The sequence below is a fragment of the Mycteria americana genome, chromosome 5, assembly GCF_035582795.1.
Source record: "Mycteria americana isolate JAX WOST 10 ecotype Jacksonville Zoo and Gardens chromosome 5, USCA_MyAme_1.0, whole genome shotgun sequence".
NCBI lineage: Eukaryota > Metazoa > Chordata > Aves > Ciconiiformes > Ciconiidae > Mycteria > Mycteria americana.
Window position 1 is genome coordinate 31,809,471 of NC_134369.1, and position 22,793 is coordinate 31,832,263.

At 43.7% G+C, this 22,793-nt stretch overlaps 1 protein-coding gene across 4 annotated transcripts in view; it reads right to left on the bottom strand.

Moving 5' to 3' along the window:
- Nucleotides 1-19,794: 19,794 nt before the first annotated feature.
- Nucleotides 19,795-22,793, bottom strand: part of RPAP1 (RNA polymerase II associated protein 1) — a 43,700-nt gene continuing 40,701 nt past the window's right edge. For 3 of the 4 annotated variants that reach the window (XM_075502749.1, XM_075502746.1, XM_075502747.1), the window contains 2 exons: nucleotides 22,597-22,653; nucleotides 19,795-21,837 (listed from right to left, as the gene is read on the bottom strand). In XM_075502749.1, coding sequence (XP_075358864.1) covers nucleotides 21,682-21,837; nucleotides 22,597-22,653 — 213 coding nt within the window. In that variant the 3' untranslated portion in view covers nucleotides 19,795-21,681. The remainder of the gene's footprint in view (nucleotides 21,838-22,596; nucleotides 22,654-22,793) is intronic. The other variant, XR_012775910.1, reaches the window with a different exon arrangement.

Below are 22,793 nucleotides of genomic sequence, written 5' to 3' on the forward strand. Positions count from 1 at the left end.
GGAATTCTGATAGGAAACCTTTTGAACATGACCAGGGGGCTGATAAGATTTTTGATCAGGCCATTCAGGTGCTGTGCAGATACTCTTGAATGATTCATATAAATGGGGTACATTCAATAACAGAAGTGAATACTAAAAACACACCCCATATTATATGTACATATTACACCATTCATCCAGGTGGATGACACCATGCCAAAAGTAGATAGCTAATCCTGAATCATGGGCAGACTAAAAGCTTCCCTCACAATTAAATGAGAAAAGGAGTTTCTTTTAATTAAGCCAGACTTGGCACTGATCAATGTGAGCTTATGGTTTACACATCCCCTTTTTGCTCAATAACTGGGAGATGAGAAGAGCTGCTGCCAGGACACAGAGTTCCATCCCATCAAATGACCTGTGCTTGGGATTCACCTTTTCCAGTTGGTCTCCACCATGATCCCACATTTACTGCCGACCATATGAATTCCTAATGAGGAATAGCAGCATTCCATCTTCTGGAATAAAAAGTTGAAGCTATAGCCCTGAAGAAGACATGTCTACCAGAGCCATGTCTGAGACACAGTCAAACCCAGGGCAAAAGTGAACAGAATAAGAGGGTAAAGTTAAAATTCTTTAAGATTCTTGACTTTGGTTACTTGGACACTAGTGAGAACCCTTCCAAATATATGTTCCCTTTCTCCTCTTCCTTTATTCCCCAGTGCTGACCTGTCCTGCCAGTGATGACCCTTTCCAAGGCCTGGGTATATCATATTAATCCCTTACCTTCCTCCATTCTTCTTCAGGGAAGTCTCAGTTCAAACACGACAAAGACAACTGATGTGTCAGAGCCTCATGAGGACAAGTGTCAGGAAACCCTGTTTTCCCCAGTGAAAAAGCAGGGCTTTTGTAAGCATCTGCACACGTCTTCAGATCAGGCTGCATAGGAAAACATAAGGTTTACATTTGGGCAATCTTCATTTTCACTCCCCTCTACCACCATCAATTTGGAACGAGGTTTTTTGTTGTTTTCTTTTCCCTCCTTTTAGCACAAATGGGTTAAGTGAACTTCACAGCTTGAAACCTTGACAGAACCATCTGTTCTTCATTAAAAACCATTAATGACAATGATAATGGCACTAATTAGGCTGCGTGCAAACATACACACGCTTCAACAGCTCCAGAGCTACAGGCAATCAAAGGCCCAAATTGAACCAGCTGCTGTACGGTATCGATGGGCACTAACACCACATACACACACACACCCCCGCCTCGTCCCAAAGTACAGGGACATGCAATCAGCACCCAGCTGGGCACATGGAGCAGGTGCTTCTGGTACACACATGGGTCAGGGTCTTTTGCCTTTGTTTCCATTGTCCTTCCACCATTTCCTCTTTGTCATGTGTTAAGGGTGATTGGGAAACACCACCACAGCCTGTGAGCATGTGTACTCCATCACCATCTGCCATTTGTAGTTCTCGTATGGGTAGAAGTGAGTGTGCACGCAGGGCTTGAAGAAGCATGTCATTGTGTTACACCTGGAAACTATTCCCAGCAAATGGCACTGACTTGCCACTTCCTCCAAACCTGACTTCTGGAAGTCACTTTGTTATTCCCTGCCTTGGTTTCCTAGTCTCTAAAAGTAGAGACAGTACTACTGCACAGGCATCTGTCAGAGCTTCTTCAGAAAGGTTAGCACTATGAAATCCTCAATGTGAACAACATGTGGAACTTGGAGCTATACTGATAAGAGTTTCCTTTTAATATAACAGCTAGATCACAATAATCAAATTATCAAGATGCCCAAAAAGGCTAATCCATAGAACCACCATCCATTGCAGCAAGGCCTGCTGGATCAGCTGGTGGACTTGCATGTGGAAAACTGGAAATCTAGGCCTGCCTCTGAACTAAGTTTCGTCTGTAACCATAGGCAGGTCTCTTCCCTGCTCTTACTTTGGGAATAAACATCTGTAAAAGAGGGATGATGAAACTGACCTCCTTTGTAAAATGCTTTGAGATATATTCAAAACCAGTATTTTATAGTAAGAATCCAATAGCAGGACTCCTGGGAAGTATATCCAAGCACACTCTTCTAACAGATGTATAGTGTTGTTCACGTATGTATACTTAAGGTATAATGTTCAGGTATGCATAGTAGTGAACGAGGAACACACTAGTTGCAACATAACCATCCACTCAGCGCATTATGCTTTCAGAGCCAGCGTAGTTGCTGAGACCCTTCAGACAACAGTCACTATGCATGCAGAACTGGCAGAGAGAATAAGCCAGAGCAGCACTGCTATGCAACTGGTGGGAAACCTGGTATTTCTAACTGGGCTAAGCCCAGGCAATCAATACCAGGTTTTAAAATTAATTCAGAATATGGAACAACCAAGTGCCTTGGTGAGGCTTTCAGCCAGAACCGAGAGAAGAGAGACCCACTCACTCTCCTGTAGTGTGTCTTTCTCAGAGGTGACCATTTCAGACTGACCACACTAACTCTTTGCTAATACTGAGAGCTTGAGTAAGGTCCTAACCCTTATGGTCCACTGAGACAAATCTGCTTCTGGCCACTTCCTCACCTTCCTGTCTTAGTTTGTCAAGGGAACAGCACATTGTTACCCTGTTCATAATGAACTAACAACTCCGAAGAGAGGAATGGAAAGCAATGGCCAGGAGATTTTAACTCCAGTGAATCTTTAGCATAAAGGACAGGGATTTTTTTGAAAAATAAAGATTCTGAGAACAAATCAGATAATGTCCCAGCTATGAACACAGGAACAACCTAGTCCCCTGGTTAGAAAGGTCCTCCACTTCTTGTATTACCATTCTCCTTACACTCTGGGGATTATCATCTCACCTGAACCATCTTTCTCTGATAGAGGCCATTTCTTCAGCTTTTGCTGCTTAGTCTGTAGTTTCACAGCCTCCAGAGAGGAACTCTTAGACTAATCCATTCCTACCATTCTTCCTAGATCATAACATTATATCAGCCAGGCTCCCAAAACTCTCTTCAATTTCAGAGAATGAATAACTGGATCAGAAGTGGTTTCTTGATATTATAGTATCTGATAAGCAGCATTAGAAAGCCATAAAACATCACCCAGCTGGTTTGCAGAAATACCTAGTAATGAGACACCTCTCCTGTATAACAGGCTGGTACAAAAAACTCCAACTGTGGGACACATGCATTAGTGCAGCTATAAAAAAAAGTAACTAGGCAATTTCAAAAGCAATACACAGCTACATTCTTTCTGCTTTATAGAAAGTAAAGTTTTGTTTTGTTTTTACAGTGAACTTTTTTTTTTTAAACGCAAAGTGCAGCATAAACCACATGAGAACACAGCATGCACAGGCTAGTGGTGCTAGAGGACAATACTGTATGAATTTTTCACACAGCAGAGTACAACATACATCAGCTAGAGTCATGCCTGCTTAAATGTGAAGTGAATTAGAAAGCTCAAATAGAACTGATAGCTTGGTTTGAAAATCTTCATGTTCTGACCTCCAGGCAATGAAAAATAGAAATATTTTTTTTTTAAAAATTCATTCTTTTAGAAGGCAGGAGCCAAGCAGTGTCACAGCATCTATGTTTTAACAGTCTGGGTTTCCCAAAACATATCAGTGTCATTTATTCCAGTGGTAATTTTGTATGCCCTGTGCTTTTTTGAATGACACATCCATAAGCCTCCTGAATCCTTTTTCACCATACACCGTTGCCCCCGCCCCCTCTCAGCCCTGCCCCAACCCACAGCAATATTTCTTTATAGTCAGATGTTAATAAAATGGTGTCCCTCTCTAGAAGCAACTCATTACCCAAGCAAGTTGAAGGAGGTTATCAGGAAGGCGGTATTACTGCACAGTGACCTGTGAAGGTTATTACTCCAAGAGGGGAGATCATGAGGAGGGAGTACACGAGGAGATTGCTGTGGCAGAGGAGAGTCCTGTAACTATGCAGCCAACACCTGCTCTTAAACAGTTTTGTTCCTCGATTCTCTTTCTTCCCCAGAAGGTCGGGATGAAGCTACCTGCCAGTCTATAAGGGGTGCCTCCCAGCACATGGCAGCAGGGTGTGAAAGGGCTAATTCCCACCGGCAGTGAAAGGCGAGGTGCGTGGGCAGAGAGACTGGCAGCACCTTGCTGACATTACAGGAGAGGCAGGGAACACCAGTGTGCCGTGTCAGACAGGCTAAGCAAAGAGAGCTCTGTGACCAGACCAAGAACCATCCCTATGCCTTGCGGTGAAAGGAAGTCACCTTGGTTCTGTCCCTGCGGGGCTGGGGTCCCCGTCGTGACAGGGCCAGGGTAGCTTAGAAGTTGGTGCAGTACCAACGTGAGTTGGTACTGCTGAAGGCTGGTGAAGAGTGCGTGGTTATTCTGGACCAGAGGAGTTGTCATAGGGCAAGCTACGCACAGATCGTAGCCGTGAACTCTTTCCAGGGCCCTGCGCTCCGGTGTTGAGAGCACACACAGAAACAGACGGGAACGGAACTTACTGCTCTCACAGGACCGCTGAGATATCAGACAGGGAAGTGCTGAGGAGCGAGCCCTTGATCTCACCACTGTCAGTTATTTGTGAATTTAGGGCTTGCAAACAACAAATCTAGTCAAAACATGTTGGCAAATTCAGACAAGCTGACTAATTATGATGTTATAAAGAAAATGCATTTTTTTCCCAATAAATTCATTATTCACAAAAAGATTCCACACAGTTGAACTTAGGTCTCAGTTTATCAAATACCTCCTCTCTCCTGTTCCTTTTCTCTTTTGTTTTGCCTAGACCACAAGCTCTTCAAAACAAAAGCTGCCTCTTCCCAGCCTTCTCCACAGTACTACATGCATTCACCACACTTAACCCAGAGGGCTCCTGATTCTGACAAGAGTCCCCAGGCACCTCTCTAATTGAAGTAACTTTGTTAAGCCACAGATATTAAAAGGAAATAAAACAGCTCCCATTCATGTTACAGAGGTTTGAACATGCTGAACGTATAGATCAGAAAAATCAGAAGGTATTAAAATTCCTGTGGCAGAATGGACTCCGTGATCGCCTCTTACAATTTATATGGTATATATTTTCAAAACAACATATATTCAAACTTCATGTTTAACAGGAAAAGTATGGATAAGAAGCACCACATAACCGTAGGGTTCCTTTCAAGTGTATAGGAAAGGGACAACCCTGCAACACTGGCCAGGGTTCCCCTAAGCTCAGGTGGCATTTGGGAACAGCTCACCCAGGGGATGCCTCCACTGAGTACAGCTGGCAGGTGTTGAGCTCATTTTTACCTGTACTCTGAGACAACCCAAAAATCTGGTAACTGCATTAGAACAGCACTGAGCTTGAATTAATCACCCCAATTCTGGCTTGTAATTCAGGTTTTGGTTGGCAATACAGGAAATATGAATTTTTGATTCTTCATAGCAGGTTAGTAGTGGCACAACTGCATAATGCAAAATACCGAAGTGGTATGACATCACTCTGCTGGTTCACATTTTATACTGCTGAAACCTAGCAGGGTAGGAGGCATAGATTACTCAGTGGGGAACCACAGATTCAGGTTCATAGCTGGCTAACAGAGACATAATTCATTCAGTTTAGAGCATGGGCAGCGTGTACTCATTTTAGTCCAAACACTGTACAGATATTCCCCCAAGTAGCAGAATGCCTATCCTGCTTGCACTGGAAAACTTTCCTCCTCCTGGTGGGACAGTGTAACTATCCTTATGGAGTTTAATGAAACTAGGAAGGGAAGGCTGCTGGCAGGAGAAAGGATTGCAAAGTCTAATCTGCTCTAATGGGTTAATGCTGTCCTGAAAAACACGCTGGGCTGAGCTTTCAGTCCCTTTCCTCTTAAATATCTAGGACAGTTTTGAAAAATGCATGTGCCACCGTCGCTGAGAAATGGACAACTTCTTTCCATTCCTCTTCCATTTGCTGGGTAAACAGGCCAATCGCAGAGTCAGCAGCCATGGCAATTTCTGAATCAATATTTATCAAGCCCTTCTCCAACTGCTATTTCATGCCTCATTGGTCAGAGAGCATCCTCTCCAAGTGAGCCAGAAAATCCTGACCTTGCAAACGACAGAGGAGCTGCTCGAGGATCACAAAGGAGAGCAGTTCCTCCACCTTAAACAAATTTAAAAAAAAAAAAAACCAACCCACACTTCATGTGAGTGTCCTCATGGCATTACACATTCTTCTTCCACACCTTTCCTTTCTCCCATCCCTTCTTTCAGAGGCTACCCTGGAAGCTAAAGCGTCATTTAAGAGCCCTAAACAAACAGCTTGTTCATTAGCAAAAATCAAGCTACATGAAAAGGACATTAAAGCCATGCATACCCGCAAGGAAATCTGTTTTGGGGGGGTTTTTTGCCTGTACTTTTAATGACATAGAAGATTGATTTCTTCTTCTCCCTCCCGCTCCCCTAGGCATAGTAAGTGAGTCCACAATTATTCCATCAAACAAAAACAACTGCAACAATTAGGGGGAACAGACTGACAGAAAGAAAGGTATTTGAGGGCACAAAGATGCTTCATCCTGGCACTCCACAGAGGAGACTACAGAGGGCAGAGAAACCTGAGAGAGGCCAAGTGCTGTAAGATCACCTCTGGAAAACAGATTGCCAAAAATCAACCAACAGCTCAGGGACATTTGGAAGGAAAGCATTGCCCTTCCTAATGAGAGAAAATAACTTGTTATAAAAACAAATATGTCTATGATTCTTTGAAGAGATGAAGTGGTGTTACTTACCAGCACACCCTCTGAAGTCTATGGATTGCCTCCAGGACCCATTCAGGCAAATTAGTATTAACTGTACACTTCAGTCCAGAAAGGATTCACAGTGCCCCACAATCTGGTGCCACAGTATGTCCCTCTGCTGCAGCTTGACATGCCTGAAGCTTTCTGGGAAAATACATGCGTACCTGAACACCCCGTCAAAATATACACTGAAGGCTGAAGGTGAGGAATTGTTCCTGCCAGAAAGAGACTGAAAACAAACACAAAGAGCAAATGTGAAGGATCAGGGAGGAGTCATCGCTCATTTTTTTCTCAAGCAGAAGAAGAGAATGCCTCCAAGCACGCAAGGAAATTGGGTCTTCAAGATTCCTCTGAGTCCCAAGCTAAGCAGAGAATTTCTGGATCTTTGACCACGGTAGTGTAGATGCCTTAGGCCTTGTCTGTACAAGTCCATTATTCAAAACAAAACAACAAATAACAAGGATGATTTCTGTGCACATTTTCCTCCCATTAATCCCCATTACTCTTCTGGGAACACTTCTCCCAAAACAGTTTCTCTCTTTACTATTTCTCCCCCTCTTTTGCTCAGAAGCTAATATAAAGCTGCTCTTTTAATTTTATTTTAATTCTTTGTTGTAGGGTCCAGCAATAACCTATTTTGTTCTTTTCAGATTTCCTAAACAGGTCCCCCCAGTTCTTCAGTCTCTCTGACTCTTTTCTGAGCTCTACTCAAAAGATCACATCACCATATTTCAAATGTTACACTGCACTCTGCCTTTGAAACTCTCTCTACTCATTCAGACAGTACTCTTGAACAAGAGTTTTGCCACAGGATGTCACTTGGATGTCAGCTCCAAATTACATAAAGTGATACAGCTTATCACCACTTTGATCCCTGGGAAGAGGCCACTGTCTGTGCACACCCAAACCCAACGACTCCAATTGGCACTTTGTTCCTAAGGAGCCCAAGCTGACCTCTCTCAACCTCTTTTGTACAGGTTTATTTCTCCAGTTAAGCCATGTTTCATATAATTTTCCCTGTTTGAATTCTGCTGTATTGACTCCTGTCCAGATTTCGAGACTTTTAGTTGCCTTTGTATTTATCTGGTACTCACAACGCTTTCCACATTAGCAGCATCAGTGAACTAATGGGCTATTTGTTATTTCCCAGATCATTAGTCAAGGCCTTGAACAGAACAAGCCCTTCAGCAATAGTCATCTCTGCCCAGGACACTCAGCTTCATTGCTACCATTTACCATCTCCTTACATACGCAGCCCTCCTGCTCACTCACAGACCATGTGATAGCACCTTCGTGCATACCAATGCAAATGCTTTTTTCATCACTTTCGCTGCGTACAAAATGCTTCAACAGAATCCCAAGTGTTTGGGATTCTTTCTTTCTGCATTTCTGCCAGCCAATCAGTTAGCACCATGTTTTCCCTGAGATATATATATGCCACAGATATAGCAGTTACTGCAGTGGAAAAAATAATAATAAAAAATTCTTATTCCATAAACAGTGGGATGGAGGAAGCTCAGTTTCCTATGTATTATCTCCTGCTACATTCGCTGTTTTACAGGATGGCACACCAGAAGGGCGGGATCCTCCGTGGCCAGTCCGGACCCACAGAGCTCCTGAATGAGCCAGTAGGCACATGTTAACTGGCCAGCTGGCTCCTACCAGACTGAGCAGACATGGGCAGAAATAGCCGAGCTCTTCTCCCAGCAGAGGCACTAACAGATGCCTACTTCTCCTCTACTCAGCCACCAGTTCCCATGAAACACGCAGGGACCTGACATATTTATTTTCTGTTCTGTTACATTGGTTTCAAATTGACCTGTGGGTTCAAATGTTATTAGCAAAGGTCTGAAGGGTAGCAGGATTCCCCAGACCTCATTCCTGAAGGAACCAGCCTAAAAACATATTTGTGTTGGTCTGCACATGTGTGTACTTGCAGTGACAGTCATTTGGGAGTCAGGCATGGTGGCAGATGCACCTCGTCAGGATCCTAAAGGCTCAGCAAGAGCGGGCCCTGCAGTCAAGCTCAGTGCAAGGTAAGGGACTAAAGTTTGAAATTGCATTGGGTAAACAATATATTTTAAAAGGTGAATGTTTGTTGAGGTGAGGTTGTATCAAAAGACCTTATTCAGGCTTCCCAGCGTACCAGTCACTGGCAAGTCCAAAAGCTGTGAAGGCTGAACCTCCACAAGAGCAGTGAGGGAGACTTGATCATGGTAACAGGAGAGGAAAAGAGGGAAAGAGTTGCACAGGGATTATTCTCCCTCTGTCACATACTTCCAGTGAGACCTTGGGCAACTACCTTAGCAGTCTGTGCTGTATTTTCCCATCTGTCAAACACGAAAGAGAAACAGTCAATTTCAAGCAGGCATCAGGCTGCCTAGTGCATTAGTGTTTATAGACTGCTTTGAGATATACTGATGGGGGGAAAAACCCCAAAAACTTGGGGGGCAGGGAGGGGAGCAGGTTGAGGATCAAATTTTGAGGCATCAAGTTTAAAGGTGTTCCTCAGGGTTCAATTCTAGAGCCAGTTCTGTTCAAAATATTTATCAACAATTTGGATGCAGGAGTTGAATGCACCATTAGCAAGTTTGCTGACGATACCAAACTGGGAGGTGCTGTTGACTCTCTTGAGGGACAAGATGCCTTGCAGAGGGATCTAGACAGATTGGAGCATTGGGCTATGATTAATGGGATGAAATTTAACAAGTCCAGATGCTGGATTCTGCACCTAGGACGGAGTAACGCCGGACACAAGTATAAATTGGCAGAGGAGTGGCTGGAGAGCAGCCCTGCAGAAAGGGATCTGGGGGTGCTGGTCGACAGCAGGCTTGGTATGAGTCAGCAGTGTGCCCTGGCAGCCAAGAGGGCAAACCGCATCCTGGGCTGCATCAAACACAGCATAACCAGCCGGTCAAAAGAGCTGATTGTCCCACTGCATTCAGCGTTGGTGCAGCCCCACCTTGAGTACTGTGTGCAGTTCTGGGCCCCGCAATTTAAGACGGATGTGAAGGTCCTTGAATGCATCCAGAGGAGGGCAACAAAGCCGGTGACAGGGCTGGAAGGCATGTCCTATGAGGAGCAGCTAAGGACTTTGGGGTTGTCTAGCTTGGAGAAAAGGAGGCTGAGGGGCGACCTCATTGTTCCCTACAGCTTCCTGAGGAGGGGAAGTGGAGAGGGAGGTGCTGATCTCTTCTCCCTGGTATCCAGTGATAGGATGCGTGGGAATGGTTCAAAGCTGTGCCAGGGGAGGTTTAGACTGGACATCAGGAAGCATTTCTTTACTGAGAGGGTGGTCAAACACTGCAGCAGGATTCCTGGAGAGGTGGTCGATGCCCCAAGCCTGTCAGTGTTTAAGAGGCATTTGGATAATGCCCTTAATAACATGCTTTAACTTTTGGTCAGCCCTGAAGTGGTCAGGCAGTTGGACTAGATTGTTGTAGGCACCTTCCAACTGAAATAGTCTAGTCTATTCTAAACAGTAGAGTGCACAGGCAACAAAAGCATGAAGCAAGCCTTTCAAGTTTGCTGTGCCAGCTCAAAGCTCTGGGACAAGAAGTTTCCTCTAGACAAGTAGGCCTTGCTGACTTACCTTCTGCAGATGATTCAGAAACTCTGACTGATGTACCATTCCACCAGTGATATTTTCATTTTTTGTACTTGGCTTCCTTCTCCGCCCACATCTTCAGAAACAACTGATTTGCTCCTACATTTCACTACAAGCTCATGCATCGCTTTTCCTTGCTGGTGCCAACCAAGTCCCTCAAACAAGGCTATTGTATTTGACCTTCAGAGTCCATGAAGCAAACAGTATGGTGTGACCAATTCACAGTCTGCCATTCATGGGCACATCAGTGATGAGGTTACTCAGACTGCCAGCCAACCATATGACTACAGCATCCTAAATAGCTTCCAAATCAAATCAAGGGTAATAATATATTGGTGACTCGAGAGAGAAAAGCCTTTTGTCTCTGAACAAATTTATTTCTCTCTGAAATTAAGACCTTCTGATTTCAATTTCACCTTCTCTGCTGCTGCTGAAATGAAGCTGCTAAAAGCACAGATGACGTGCAGCAATGTCCTCTTCGGGCTAAAAAAACCTTCATAATAAACAGATGGAAGGACTTGGCACAGCCCATTCCTTGGGCACCCTGAAATAGGAGAGCATTTTCCTTTGTCCATTTTCTCCCATCTCAGATAACATCTGGCTCAGTCAGGGAGATCTTACTGCAGAGACACATTTCCTTGCTGCAGGCCAAACAGGCCCTTGACAGGAACCACAAGAATACACACTTTTGTGCTATCAAACAACACTACAGCGAGTGTGCTTTTGCGGGCAACGTGGAAATCATATGGCCACATATGAACGTGCGTGCAAGAGGGTGGAAATCAGACGGCCACACCATATAAACAATGAAGTTGTGAGCTGGGTCCATGCTCTATACGTCTGCTATAAAGAAAAACACTTGCTAAGTCATATATAATATGCCAAGAATAGTTGGGAGGGAGAGCTCCTCTAATTTCCTAGCATATGCCTTTTCCAAGTGGAGCTAGGGTACCAGAAATGTTTTGCTTATAAGATTCCTAGAGGCTTTTTAATGTGCATACACATGCACAGACAAAACACAGTTAACTGTGAAATGCTTAAAGCAGGACTGGCATGGTATACACACCTGCTGCATTTATGCAGTTTGCTATGGCTGCAGTTTTACAGTAAGAGGCAATGAGGTGCCTTTCAGAGAGGTGGCCATGTAGACAGAAAGATGAGCTCACCCAGAAAAAGTATTGGGAACTGGATACCCTCCTGAACAATCCAGGAATTAATTGATTTTCAGGCATAGATCAGTAAGCAGTTCTGTGCACAGCAGCAAATGACAGACATACAAATTGGAAAATATTCTTTGCAGTCTCACTTTGGCCTGCCATGAAAAGGGAAAAAAAAATCAAAAAGATACATCAGAACAAAAACTTGTTAGAAACCTCCTCAGGCAAGGAATATGGCAAGAACTAAAAGCTTTGATGGCATTTAGACTCCTGGCTACACAAATCTCTTCTAAAATAAAGCAGTCTCTAGAATAGATAGTCAGATCAGACAATGACAGATCAGTAGTTATAAGTTCATGATCTTTCAGATGAGACATAAAACGGGGTCCTGACCTTGTGTGATCATTAAGATCTCATAACGCTTTTTGCAAAAAGAGGGTTGTTAATCCCACTGGTCTGGAAACAATCCAATTTAGGTAACTACCTAAATCAATCTTACAGATTCATCTAAATACACTACTCCTCTCTGTTCTCCAGGCTAAAATAGCATGTGGCATTTCTGTGTGTGTAATACATGACTAAAAGAATGCTCCCTATCTCAGCATTAGGTGAAGCAATCTTTGCATATGCACTCACTGCCGCTCCTACAAGGGGGTTATGAACCTTAACGTTTGCTATGGAACTTGGAGGTGCATAGTACAATGGATAAGAAATTTATTACGGTGTTCAACATGGTTCAATTTTCATGAAACTCTTTCCACACTAGAGTAGTTAGAAATTAGAGCTTCCCAAATTTTGAGTGCTAACAGATAAACTACAAATGCAGGAGAGTAGAATGCTTATGCCTTTGCCACTGTATAAGCCTATCGGACAATATTCAAAGAGAGACAGGGATAAGACTAGGACAGCTTGATATTGCCTGAATTATGGCTGCTGAACACATCGATGGTCAGCAGGTGAAAATATAGGTGGTCCAAACCAGTAAATTTTCAAAATATAAGGATAGGGCTCATTGATAGGCATGGAAGGAAAACACACAGATTCATCCTAAGCACAACTTCCAGCTTCCACTCAGGATGACTCATAAGCATGTCTCATTTTCAAAACTTCTTTACAAATAGCATCACCAGGGGTCCCAAAAACCCTTGAGGTTCATTCAATATGGAAATCCATAGGAGTGGATGAGAGAGCAGACAAAACCAAACAACAGAAGCATCAACTGTGCTATTCAGTAAGGAGTTAGTCCCCCAATGTAGTCAATCATTATCTCCTAGAGGAATAAAGCAGCAATAAAATCCTGAAGGCACACACAGCTTGAGCTACACAAGACAGGAAATATGGACGTAGTAAAATAGTGTGGAATTTTTACTCTAATGAAAATGTAAGAGGACAATCACATCTGTCACCAGAAAGATTAAGCTTTGAGAGACATAGTGTCTTAACATGAGCATGCCTGCACACACATAAAAGAATGCCTGGGTCAGGGCGTGCCTCTGGATACTAACAGAGAAGGCGGATTTTGAATTGAGCTCTCCATTCACAACTATCTGACAAGGCAAGTATGTTATTATTTTGCACCTAGATGAAAAGGAGAGCTCGTAGCAAAGAAGGACTCAGTTATGGTTACTTGCAGCACTTACCTCTAGTGATCCTTTGGCATTACTAAACAGAGGCCGTGATTCCATTCCCACTAAAATCTGAGAAAAGATTCCCTGGGGAAAAGATCAAGGCTAATCTGCAGACGATTTCAGAGATGTTCTCACCTGTATCTTCCCAAAGCAGAACATCCAAGTTTTCTTCACCAGGAAAGCCTACTAGGTTAACATTTTCCTGGTCTTCGCTATCTATTTACCTCCATAGTCTCACTACCTAACCAAAAGCCTAACACAAAAAAAGAATCCAAGAACAAGTAGTTTCTCATGGTGAAGCTTGCTTTTTTGATGAACCTGCAGAATAAGAGCACAAGACAGGTTGGTTTTTTTTAACACATGCCACTTCCTGGTAAAACATTGTGCACTGAAGTCAAGAGAGCACAACCCTAGTAGGACTCCTTCATGCTCACTCTTTCCTGTTCCTCTCACACTGGGAACAAAGCTGGCAAGCCAAAAGGGTACCAGTGAAGTTTAGCTCACAGTATGCAGTAAGGAAACTGTGGGAGCATTTTCCAGTTACCGATTTAGTACAATTTGTTGGAACAATGTGCGGTTACCAAAAAGGAAGCCTGAATGAACTAAACCACGAATTACATTTATCACACTCTAAGAACCTTGTTCCTATAACAGTTAATTCTTCATAAGTAGTCTGTTGAGGATGAACCAGAAAGTAAGAATTCATCTTTGGGTACAATTTTGACACTGTCACATTTAAGTTCACTGTAGCATGAGAGCCAAGTGGAAACATCAGAAAATTGGGAACACCTTTCACATCAGAACAGCTGTTAGCCCAGTAATTAGGGTCTCCCACATCACAAGACATTACCCTAACCTCAGGCTATGGGTCTTTCTGCGATGCATCATATTTTCTCTCTAGTTTAGACCAGAAACTGCATTCTGGAAAATGTTCCTGGCAAGGGTTTAGTATGACTTTAAAATTGCATTTTCTGTTTAAATAAAGGCCAAGAATTCCATGCTAGCTATAGCCTTATTGCTTCTTTCTTCCATCTGCAGCTAGCTATAGGAATGACCAAAATAAATAGCTACAGAAAGCAGTAAGCAAAGATTTCTGGTTCAAAGGGAAAGTTAGATTGCAAAACAGAGAACAGTTTCTTAACCTTAAGAGTATCTTGGTAGCAGAAGAGCCAAACAATTTATTGTCCCTAAGACAATATTGGCAATTACATACTAATTCTAGGGGAGGTCTGCAAAATGTACATGGGCACACCTGCTAACTTTTCCAACAGCGCAGTGCTGGGCCTTCATGGCACCAGTGCACACGGGGAATGAAACTGTTTGACACGATGCACATTCACAGTCACTGCTGAATACAAATACCCAAGTTCTGCATCCTATTTTTAACTTGCAAATTGTGCTGTTACAAAAAAGATAAGCCTCATCACCACCACCAAAACTTGAGCTTCAGAGATGGCTATAAAATATAAAAATTGCTGATCAGAGCTCATTGCAAAGCAGCACGGTCAGCAAGCCCACACTCTCCTCCATAAATATTTTAAGTGTTCACGAAACAGTACCAAAGAGAGAGAGACACACACTAAAAAGTATACTTTACATCCCCTTTCCTCCCACTCCTTTTCACAGTGGACAGACAGGAGGAGAGCAATGGCAGCTCCTGCCCAAATAATTTCATCGATCCAAACCTGATCAATCTTACAGCAGACAGTACCAAGAGGAACAAAAATGAGCCACCATCTGTAGCGTCTTCTGGATGGCAGCACAACTAACATTTCGTGAGTGAGCTGACACTCATGTCAGAGACAAGACATGCACGACGCTTTAGCAGAAACTTTTGTAACATTCTAAATTTATTTTTGATAATCTATATTGAAAGAAATATTGATGCCAGGAGTAGCTTATTTGTGAACGATGCTAATAACGGATCTTCATGGTTGCATGGCACACTTGTGTGGCTGTCATGGTATCGTCGCGGTGTGACACAAACCAGCGTCCCTCAGAAACTCCAATTCATTACCGGCAACACGATACCTGGAGCTAATTCAGAGCTCTTTGCACTTCCTGCCGCTCTGAAGAGATCAAAGAGCCACCGCAACCGTGCACAGTGAGGGAAGCTGCTAACAAAAGCCCACACGCGCTGAGGAAGCCTAGAATATCATATGGGAGTTGTGCTCATTGATTTTGTGAGGCAAAAGCTTTCCATGGTGGAAGTGATAATGGTGAAGAAAAGTCACTTGATACACAAGCGCCAGTCTTCCTTTCAGGAGACAGATCCAATAGATTAATTGCTAAAGCATCGTCAAATATCTGACAGATCAGACCCAAATGGCGTGGTGTGCTTACACCACCTACGCAGCAGGCAATCTGAGTCTTAAAAGTAAAGTCACAGCCTTCTTTGCCATAAGGTTTCCAAATGGGCACGTCGCACACATTATTTATGGACATCTACCCAGACCTTCAGATGAACACCCCAAGAGACTCGAGCTTCCACCTCAAACTCAGCGGCAGCACCTCAGTTCTCCGGTTTAACTATTGAATTACTGATTGCTTCTGCAAACAGCCAAAAGAGTGAGAAAAGCCAACAGAGAAGAACTAGAAGTTACTATGCTGGGGGAAAACTCAAAACAGAAAGGCAAACAGAGACGGGGAGTGAAGGAGAGCCTAGTGAAGGACAACAGGGACAGGGAAGAAAACACATAACAGTAGTGGGGGAGGGGGACACTGTAGAGAGAGAGGGGGAACCGCAAACCTCACCTCAATGTGAGAGACCCAGAAATGACAGCACCCAAAAGCTGAGTCACCCTCCATGCTCACCAGCTTGCTTCATCCTTCCCTTTGCCCCTTCCCAAAGCCTCAGACTGGTCACTATGGTCGGGCAGCAAGGCTGCACTGTGGCGGCACCTCCAGCACCTGCTTTCCAGCTCCCCCGTCCCCTCAGCTACCACCAGGATTGGGCTTCTCCTTCCTCCCACCTCTACACCAAGCAGCTGGAGGAGCCCGGGGCCTGCCAGAGCTCCCTCAGTGCACCCCAGGGCCCCATCAACCACCCCAAAGTGAGGCCTCACTGAGGACAGGACGAGCACAGGGCTGAGGACTCAGGCAACCCTCCCTCCTTCCTCAGGGGAAGCATGAGGCAACCGTCAGCATAGCCCCAAAAACACAGCAATCACCTCAGCCGGGCAAAAGCCCCAACCCAACGGGAACGCATCAGCCCTGGCCCCGGTGCATGAAACACATGGTTTAATGCTGCCAACCTGGTCCACGGCCTCAACAGCCCCTGCGAGCCACCCAGCGCTCCGGAAAAGCAGATGAAACAGATGAGACACAGTATTTTCCTCCTGTCCATGCTGCTGCTGACCCCTCCCACAAGTTCTCTGAGGGCTGGTGCTGGGCCCGTGTGTCCCCCATTACCCGCCCAGCCCCACTGCTGCCACCCCTCAGGACAGGCTCCCAGCACCCAGATTGTTCCAGAAAACTTCCTTCCGGCCTTAGCAATCAACTAATGCATCAACCTCAGATTTTAGCATACAACCGTCACACATGTGGCTGTGCTTTGACATCGGTAGTATTTCTAGGTCACAGAAGCCCTCTTTTTGTTGTGTCCAGGACAAGCTGCTGCTTCATAACATCATTAACTGCATTAACATCAGTGGTCTGGTTTGTCATCTATGTTAGATTGGGGCAGAGGGACATAGAGGGTAGATGCCCCTGGCCTTCCCCATATACCTTAGATTTTGTTATGATGTCCATATACGGTACTTTCTAGAAACTTCCATCACCGTGACTGGACTTACGAGCTGGTTGCTCAACAGACAGCAGACTACCGCAAAAAAGTTGCCCGGGGCAGAATAAAGGATATTGCTCTGGTCCCTGGAGCCACAGGTGTCTGCCAGTATCTGCTAGTTATGCCCCAGCAGAAAATAAAGAACTGAACCCAGGTGTTGCTCTGTCTAAAACGTCCTTTGTTGGTTAGTAACCTGCGCGCAGCTATTGCTCAGTCAGGGCTGGCTGGAGGCTCACCATGACGCTGCTGGTGCAGCATCTGCTCCTTTCGCACGATAGGACTTCAGTCAGGTTGAATTGGAGCTCTTCACGCTCTTCCTTGGGCCGGGGCTGGCCAGAAATCCACATACAGCGTTTTTGCAACAGCTGTTTTGAGACTCAAGATTACCCAAAAAAGGGAGGGAGAGGAGCACATAGTCGCCACTTCACCCCTGCATACACACACCACTCATCATGCAAAACAACAGCAGTTCTGAGAGCATGTCTTCTCAGCGCCTTCTCCGTTCAAAGGGGGGAAAAAAAGCCAGTTTTTAAGAACTAGGGCAAAGGCCAGTAAATTACCATAAAGTTACTTATACAAGGGGTATCAGAGGGCCAGCTTTGTGAATGGAGAGCTTATATGAGCTTCTGTAAGCTGAAAGAAAACATGTTTTGCCCCCAAATTTGATCATCAGCTAGAGGCAGCACCACTTCATTGATGAGAGATTTCCAAGGAGAACTTCACAGAACTAAGAAGGAGCAAAAGCGAGGATTAACATGCCTTTCTGCTCTACTTTGTCTGACACCAAAAGAAACACATTTGTCTGACCCGTAGTATATTTATACGCGCACATCTTATGGCTTGTTCTATCTGTCCATGACTTCATCAGCAAAAGGTGTCTAGGGTGTGCCTGATATTAAGTGGCCAGACAGAATGCATTAGTCTAGAAATGGATTATTAAATTCCATTGTCAAACTGAAGTAGTCAGTGAACACAGTGGAATGTAAGTGCTTTAATTATATAATGCTTCACGTGTACTTTACTGTTAAAAAGTTCCCATACAGTGAGGTTTCAGTCCTGTTTTGACTTCTTCCTTGCCTAACTCTTTACTTTCTTCTGCCAGGCTTCGTCCTACCCAGTGCGTAGTACAGCCAGCTACTGAGTTGCCTACATCTTCTTTGGGAACTGCCGCTGCTCAGCAAAGCGGGCCAAGTCACCAGATAGGGATCCTAAACCCAGGGAATTCAAACCACTCACGCAGTCAAAGGATCACAAATCAACTCCATTTTTTCCAGGTTGAAAAGGACATGCTTCCAAGCTGACGGGAATACTCTCTCTCCCCTTTCAAAATGCAAAGGAAGATTCAGTAGAATGCAGAAAACTACTGCCATTAAAGTTATGGGATGCAAAACTGTTATGGGACAGCCCGACCATCTTACCTGCCAACTCAACAGCAATACTAGAAGGATTACCTTCAACTCATCTCCAGTCCAATCAACCACTTGTTTTTAAAAGCACATTGTTGCTGCCTTCCAGCACAGCCCCTGCTGAATTTGTCCCAGTACAGATTCCCACTGTTCCTACATGGGATAACATCAGTAACTTGGATGAAACCAAGCATTTTCTAGCCACAAAGGACCAGAAGGTACTTGGGTTTTTTTTCTTTCTAAGAATTAAAAGACAGCATCTGTGGGGACTTTTTTTATTTGGTTGTTGATGTTTTTTTTGTCTTCTGATCAGAGTTACCAGACAACATACGCTGTTCTGAGTTAGAAATCCCAGCAACCTATTGGTGGGTCTCATTTCAGCAGAATTACGTTCTTCTCAAAGAAATCTTAAGCTTTTGATAAGGAGTTAGGAAGTCACATCAATTTTTGGGACAGTTTTCATTTTCTTCATCTCCTCACTTACTCTGATCAGGATTAAACTGAATTAACAGAACTGGCACACTTTGGTCCTGCTTCAGAGCACATTCATGTTAAGTTTTAAGCTTTCATTCACTCTACCAGGATTTTTCCAAAATAATCCTGCTGGCAAAGCACTAAATGATTCTTAGCAACCAATCACATAAAAAAAATAAAATTTAATTCTCCACACTTTCTCCAAAAGCATATGCAAAAATAAAAAATGCAGAAAATTCAAACCAGTTTTATGGGTTGGTTGTTTTTTGATTTTTTTTTTAAAGTCCCAATCGCACTGAAGCTGAGAAAGTTTGCGTTTAAACTAGGTAAAGCAATGCCCTCTAGTGTTCTGCAGAGAAATGTGGTACAACGCTGTCCAAAGCCTTAAAAAATTCAAGCTTAGGATTGCTGTACCATCTCAAGTGACATCCAAAGTTTTGAAAGCTTTCATCTCACATGCAGCGTCCTTAGCATTTTCTCCACACAAGTGTGGTCTGCAGACTGATTTGGGATCCTTTCCTTTCCTCCATTGCTGATGCTTGCATCAGAATTTCATGTCAAAAGATGTAGGTATTTTCTGGGCATACACTGATGGCTTGAGGAACATCTGGGAACAAGAGGGGCTTTTGAGAATCAGGCAAAAGCCTGATCCTTTCCTTCCCAGAGTTCACAAAATAAATTAAATCCACCTCCTCTCTCATCACCTACAAACACCATCCATGGACAGCTTTTTAGTGTCTTTCCACTTGTGGCACGTGACAAGTCACATAATACCCACCCTGCACCATCCCCAAGTACACACAGCATTTCGTATCCTCTGTTAATGACCCACCACACAAGCAGGATGATGCCTTTGGCTTGAAGAGCTCTCTTACAGAGCTCCAAAGCTTAGTGGATTTGCTCACAGCAGTAGCATTCCCAAGATATTGATAAATTGCAAACAGAACTATCCAAATTTAAGAAAGATTTAATTAAAAGGAGAGCATTCTTATAGTTCAAAAAAACCTGCCGAGCTATCAAAATATTTATTTACACCCTGTACACATTACAAAATTCAACTTTGCATCACACAAAGGACTGAAAGAGTTTTTATAACTGGAGGTCTGAAAAGCAAAAGGCAAAGTCCTTGATGAAGGCTGCTCTTAAATGGGCAGCTAGGAGTCCTCAAATTTTACCATCCATTGCTCTTGAAAGACAACTGCTGGGCTCTCACCATCTCACCATCTAGACAGAATAGAAACTTGAATGCCTTTGATTAAACTTTTAATCACATCAAGTACTTTTAAAATAATTAACAACAAAAAAACCACACCATGCTGCACCATGTTGACCACTGTGCTTTTGTTACTTTATGTGCCACTGATCTGCAGCAGAGAGAAACCACAGATCAAAAGCTGCAAGGGGGGGGGAGGGGGGAAGAGATTAAAATGAAACATCAGTTCCTATCTAAAATAAGGGGGGAAAAGATGAAACAGTATATTTTCTGGCAACCTAACAAGGACTGGTACGCTTAGAAAACTGCCAATGCAAAGACAGCACCACAGCCATAAAGTTGCTAGCTGGAGTTTGTTTCTTGTCTGGAACAATCTCAACAATTACAAGCTGGCCTATTAACAGTGTTTCACACTCTTATTAGGACATTCACTGGAGCAAGGTTAATAGAGGCATGGTTTCTTTGGAGGGAAGCTAGCTTGGCCTGTTTGATAGGTAAAGAGAGAAGCTCAAGTCTTCAGGCTAGGCATCACCCTGCACCTTCCAGAGGAATTTATTTGTAAGAACAAAACAAAATAAATAACTTTAACAAGTTTTGCTCATAAAAGTCAGTTCTCCAAACAAAAGCCTACCAGAGTGACTGTAGTTCTGCAAAAATTATTGGATATAAACAAAACATCCAGTGAGATCACACCTAGGGTAAATTCTGGACTTGACCTGTCACTTGCGATGAGCCTTTTAGGGTGCTGTATTTGTAGCTCTTGTGTCAGGCTGCAATACATAATTTGGATGTAGAAGTAGGGTCACATGAGTAATTTTTAAAATTAGGTTTAAGCTGAGGAACTCCAGTTTAAAATTTAAATTACATTCCCCTCTTCTCAGAGGGCAACCAATACATATTCTAGTTAAACAAGCAGATACTTGGGGTTTTTTTTTCTCTAATGGGGAGTGGTTACTGCCAAGCATCCTGCCCTGCAAATAAATTATTTTTGATCTTGTTATACATGTAACCAAATTAAGGGAGAAAAGAAAGCAGTTTAGAGACTGTCCAAAAGACAGCCAAGGGAGAATACCCAGTGTTTGTACCACTGCACTGGGAAGTATTATTTCTTAGAGGTCTGACACAATACATCTGTGTGACTGACCGTGTGCACAGAACACTGTCCCGGAGAAACTGCTTGTATATATATTTTAAAAAAGCTCTCAGCATCAGCTTCTTCCCTGCTGTATTATCATCTTATTTGCAGGGGATAGTGTGGGGAAAGGACCATTCAAAACTCAGGGTACAAAGAAAGCAAGGGAAAGATCTGGGGAAGACAGACATCATTTTGAGAACCCACAATCTCCAGCCTGACTGAACGAAGTAACTTTTCCACTTCCTTCAGTTTATTCAACAGTCCAGTGCCTCTCAGACACATTCTCACCTTCTCCAGGGAGAAACAGAACAACCTGAAAGAGAATGGAGGAAAATACTCCAGCATTCATCATGGAGAGGCCACACACACATATTGCCCTATCTTGAGAAGATGTGTATTGTTCTGCAGGGCTGGGAGCATTCTACTAGTGCTTCACCTTCCGAAGATGCCAAGAGCACGCACGTAAGACGCATCAGTGAAGCATACACTGAGCTCTTCCATTCTTCCCCTTGGCCCTCTTCTCGCACAAGTGTTTTGCTATGAGACTAGCACTGGTGCATTCTCCTTATTTTCTTTCTGCGTCACTGTCTGCAGGTGCTTCAGTCGCATGGGAGGGAGCTGCTCATAAAGGTCAAATCCCAAAGGGCTCTCTGCATTCAGCAGTCTGTAGTAGAGTAGGTGCTTTTTCAAGGTCTGAAGAAAGAAACAGCAGCCATTAAGCATGTCTGAACAGAATCTAATCTTTTCCACCCTGTCTCCAACACAACATAGCAACCTGCCAGATAGTACAATTCCATCATGCCCAACATATTTAACTGCATCAAGAGCAAAGGTGAGTTTCTTCCAAGAAAATTCACTTTTGATTTGCATGAGATTTCCTCTTCTGAACACAACTTCACTGTCTCCTCAACAACCCCTCACAATGACCTCTTGCCAGAAGCCCCAGTGGGGTTTCAAGTTGGATCTAAATTTACCCTGGACGCTAAACATAAAGGGTCAAATGACCCAGCTCTGCCACACAAATGATAGACTTTGGCAAGCTCCCTGAGAAAAAGAGAAGCCCTAAATCTGTTTTGCTCTTTTCGGAGGAAGCATCCAACTAGGAGTTAAGGGAGATCACTGCTGGCCACCTAGTCATAGTTGTGCTCAATCATCTCTCTAGGACCTCTCACTATCCAGATATAAGGCAGCTTGGGCAAGAGCCATGGAAATACAGTACAGGAGATTCATCTAGGTTCCAATGGGCTCAGTGCTTTGAGTTCAATTACTACAAGAACTGGATAACAGTATTTACAGCCATCGCAGGTCAAAATCCTGCTGCTAATCTCCTCTCATTCTCGAATTAGCAAGGTAGTTAAACACAAATTTTGAAAGACAAAGGTAAATCTGTAACAGTACTGAGTCTGAAAAACTTAAGTCCCAGTGGCACAGACCAAACCTTACAGATCCTACCTCATCCACCAACAGCCACGTCTTCCGCAGCATGCTTTTCCGAGCAGCATCAGTCTCCTGCGAACAAAACACATACTTTGCTTAATACGGCACAGTGCTACCTTCGCCCACAGGCGTACAGCACTCCAGGAGAATGCTTTGTTCATTATGATGATGCTCCAAAGAGCAGCTTGTTCTATGAGAAAGGGCTTGAGATG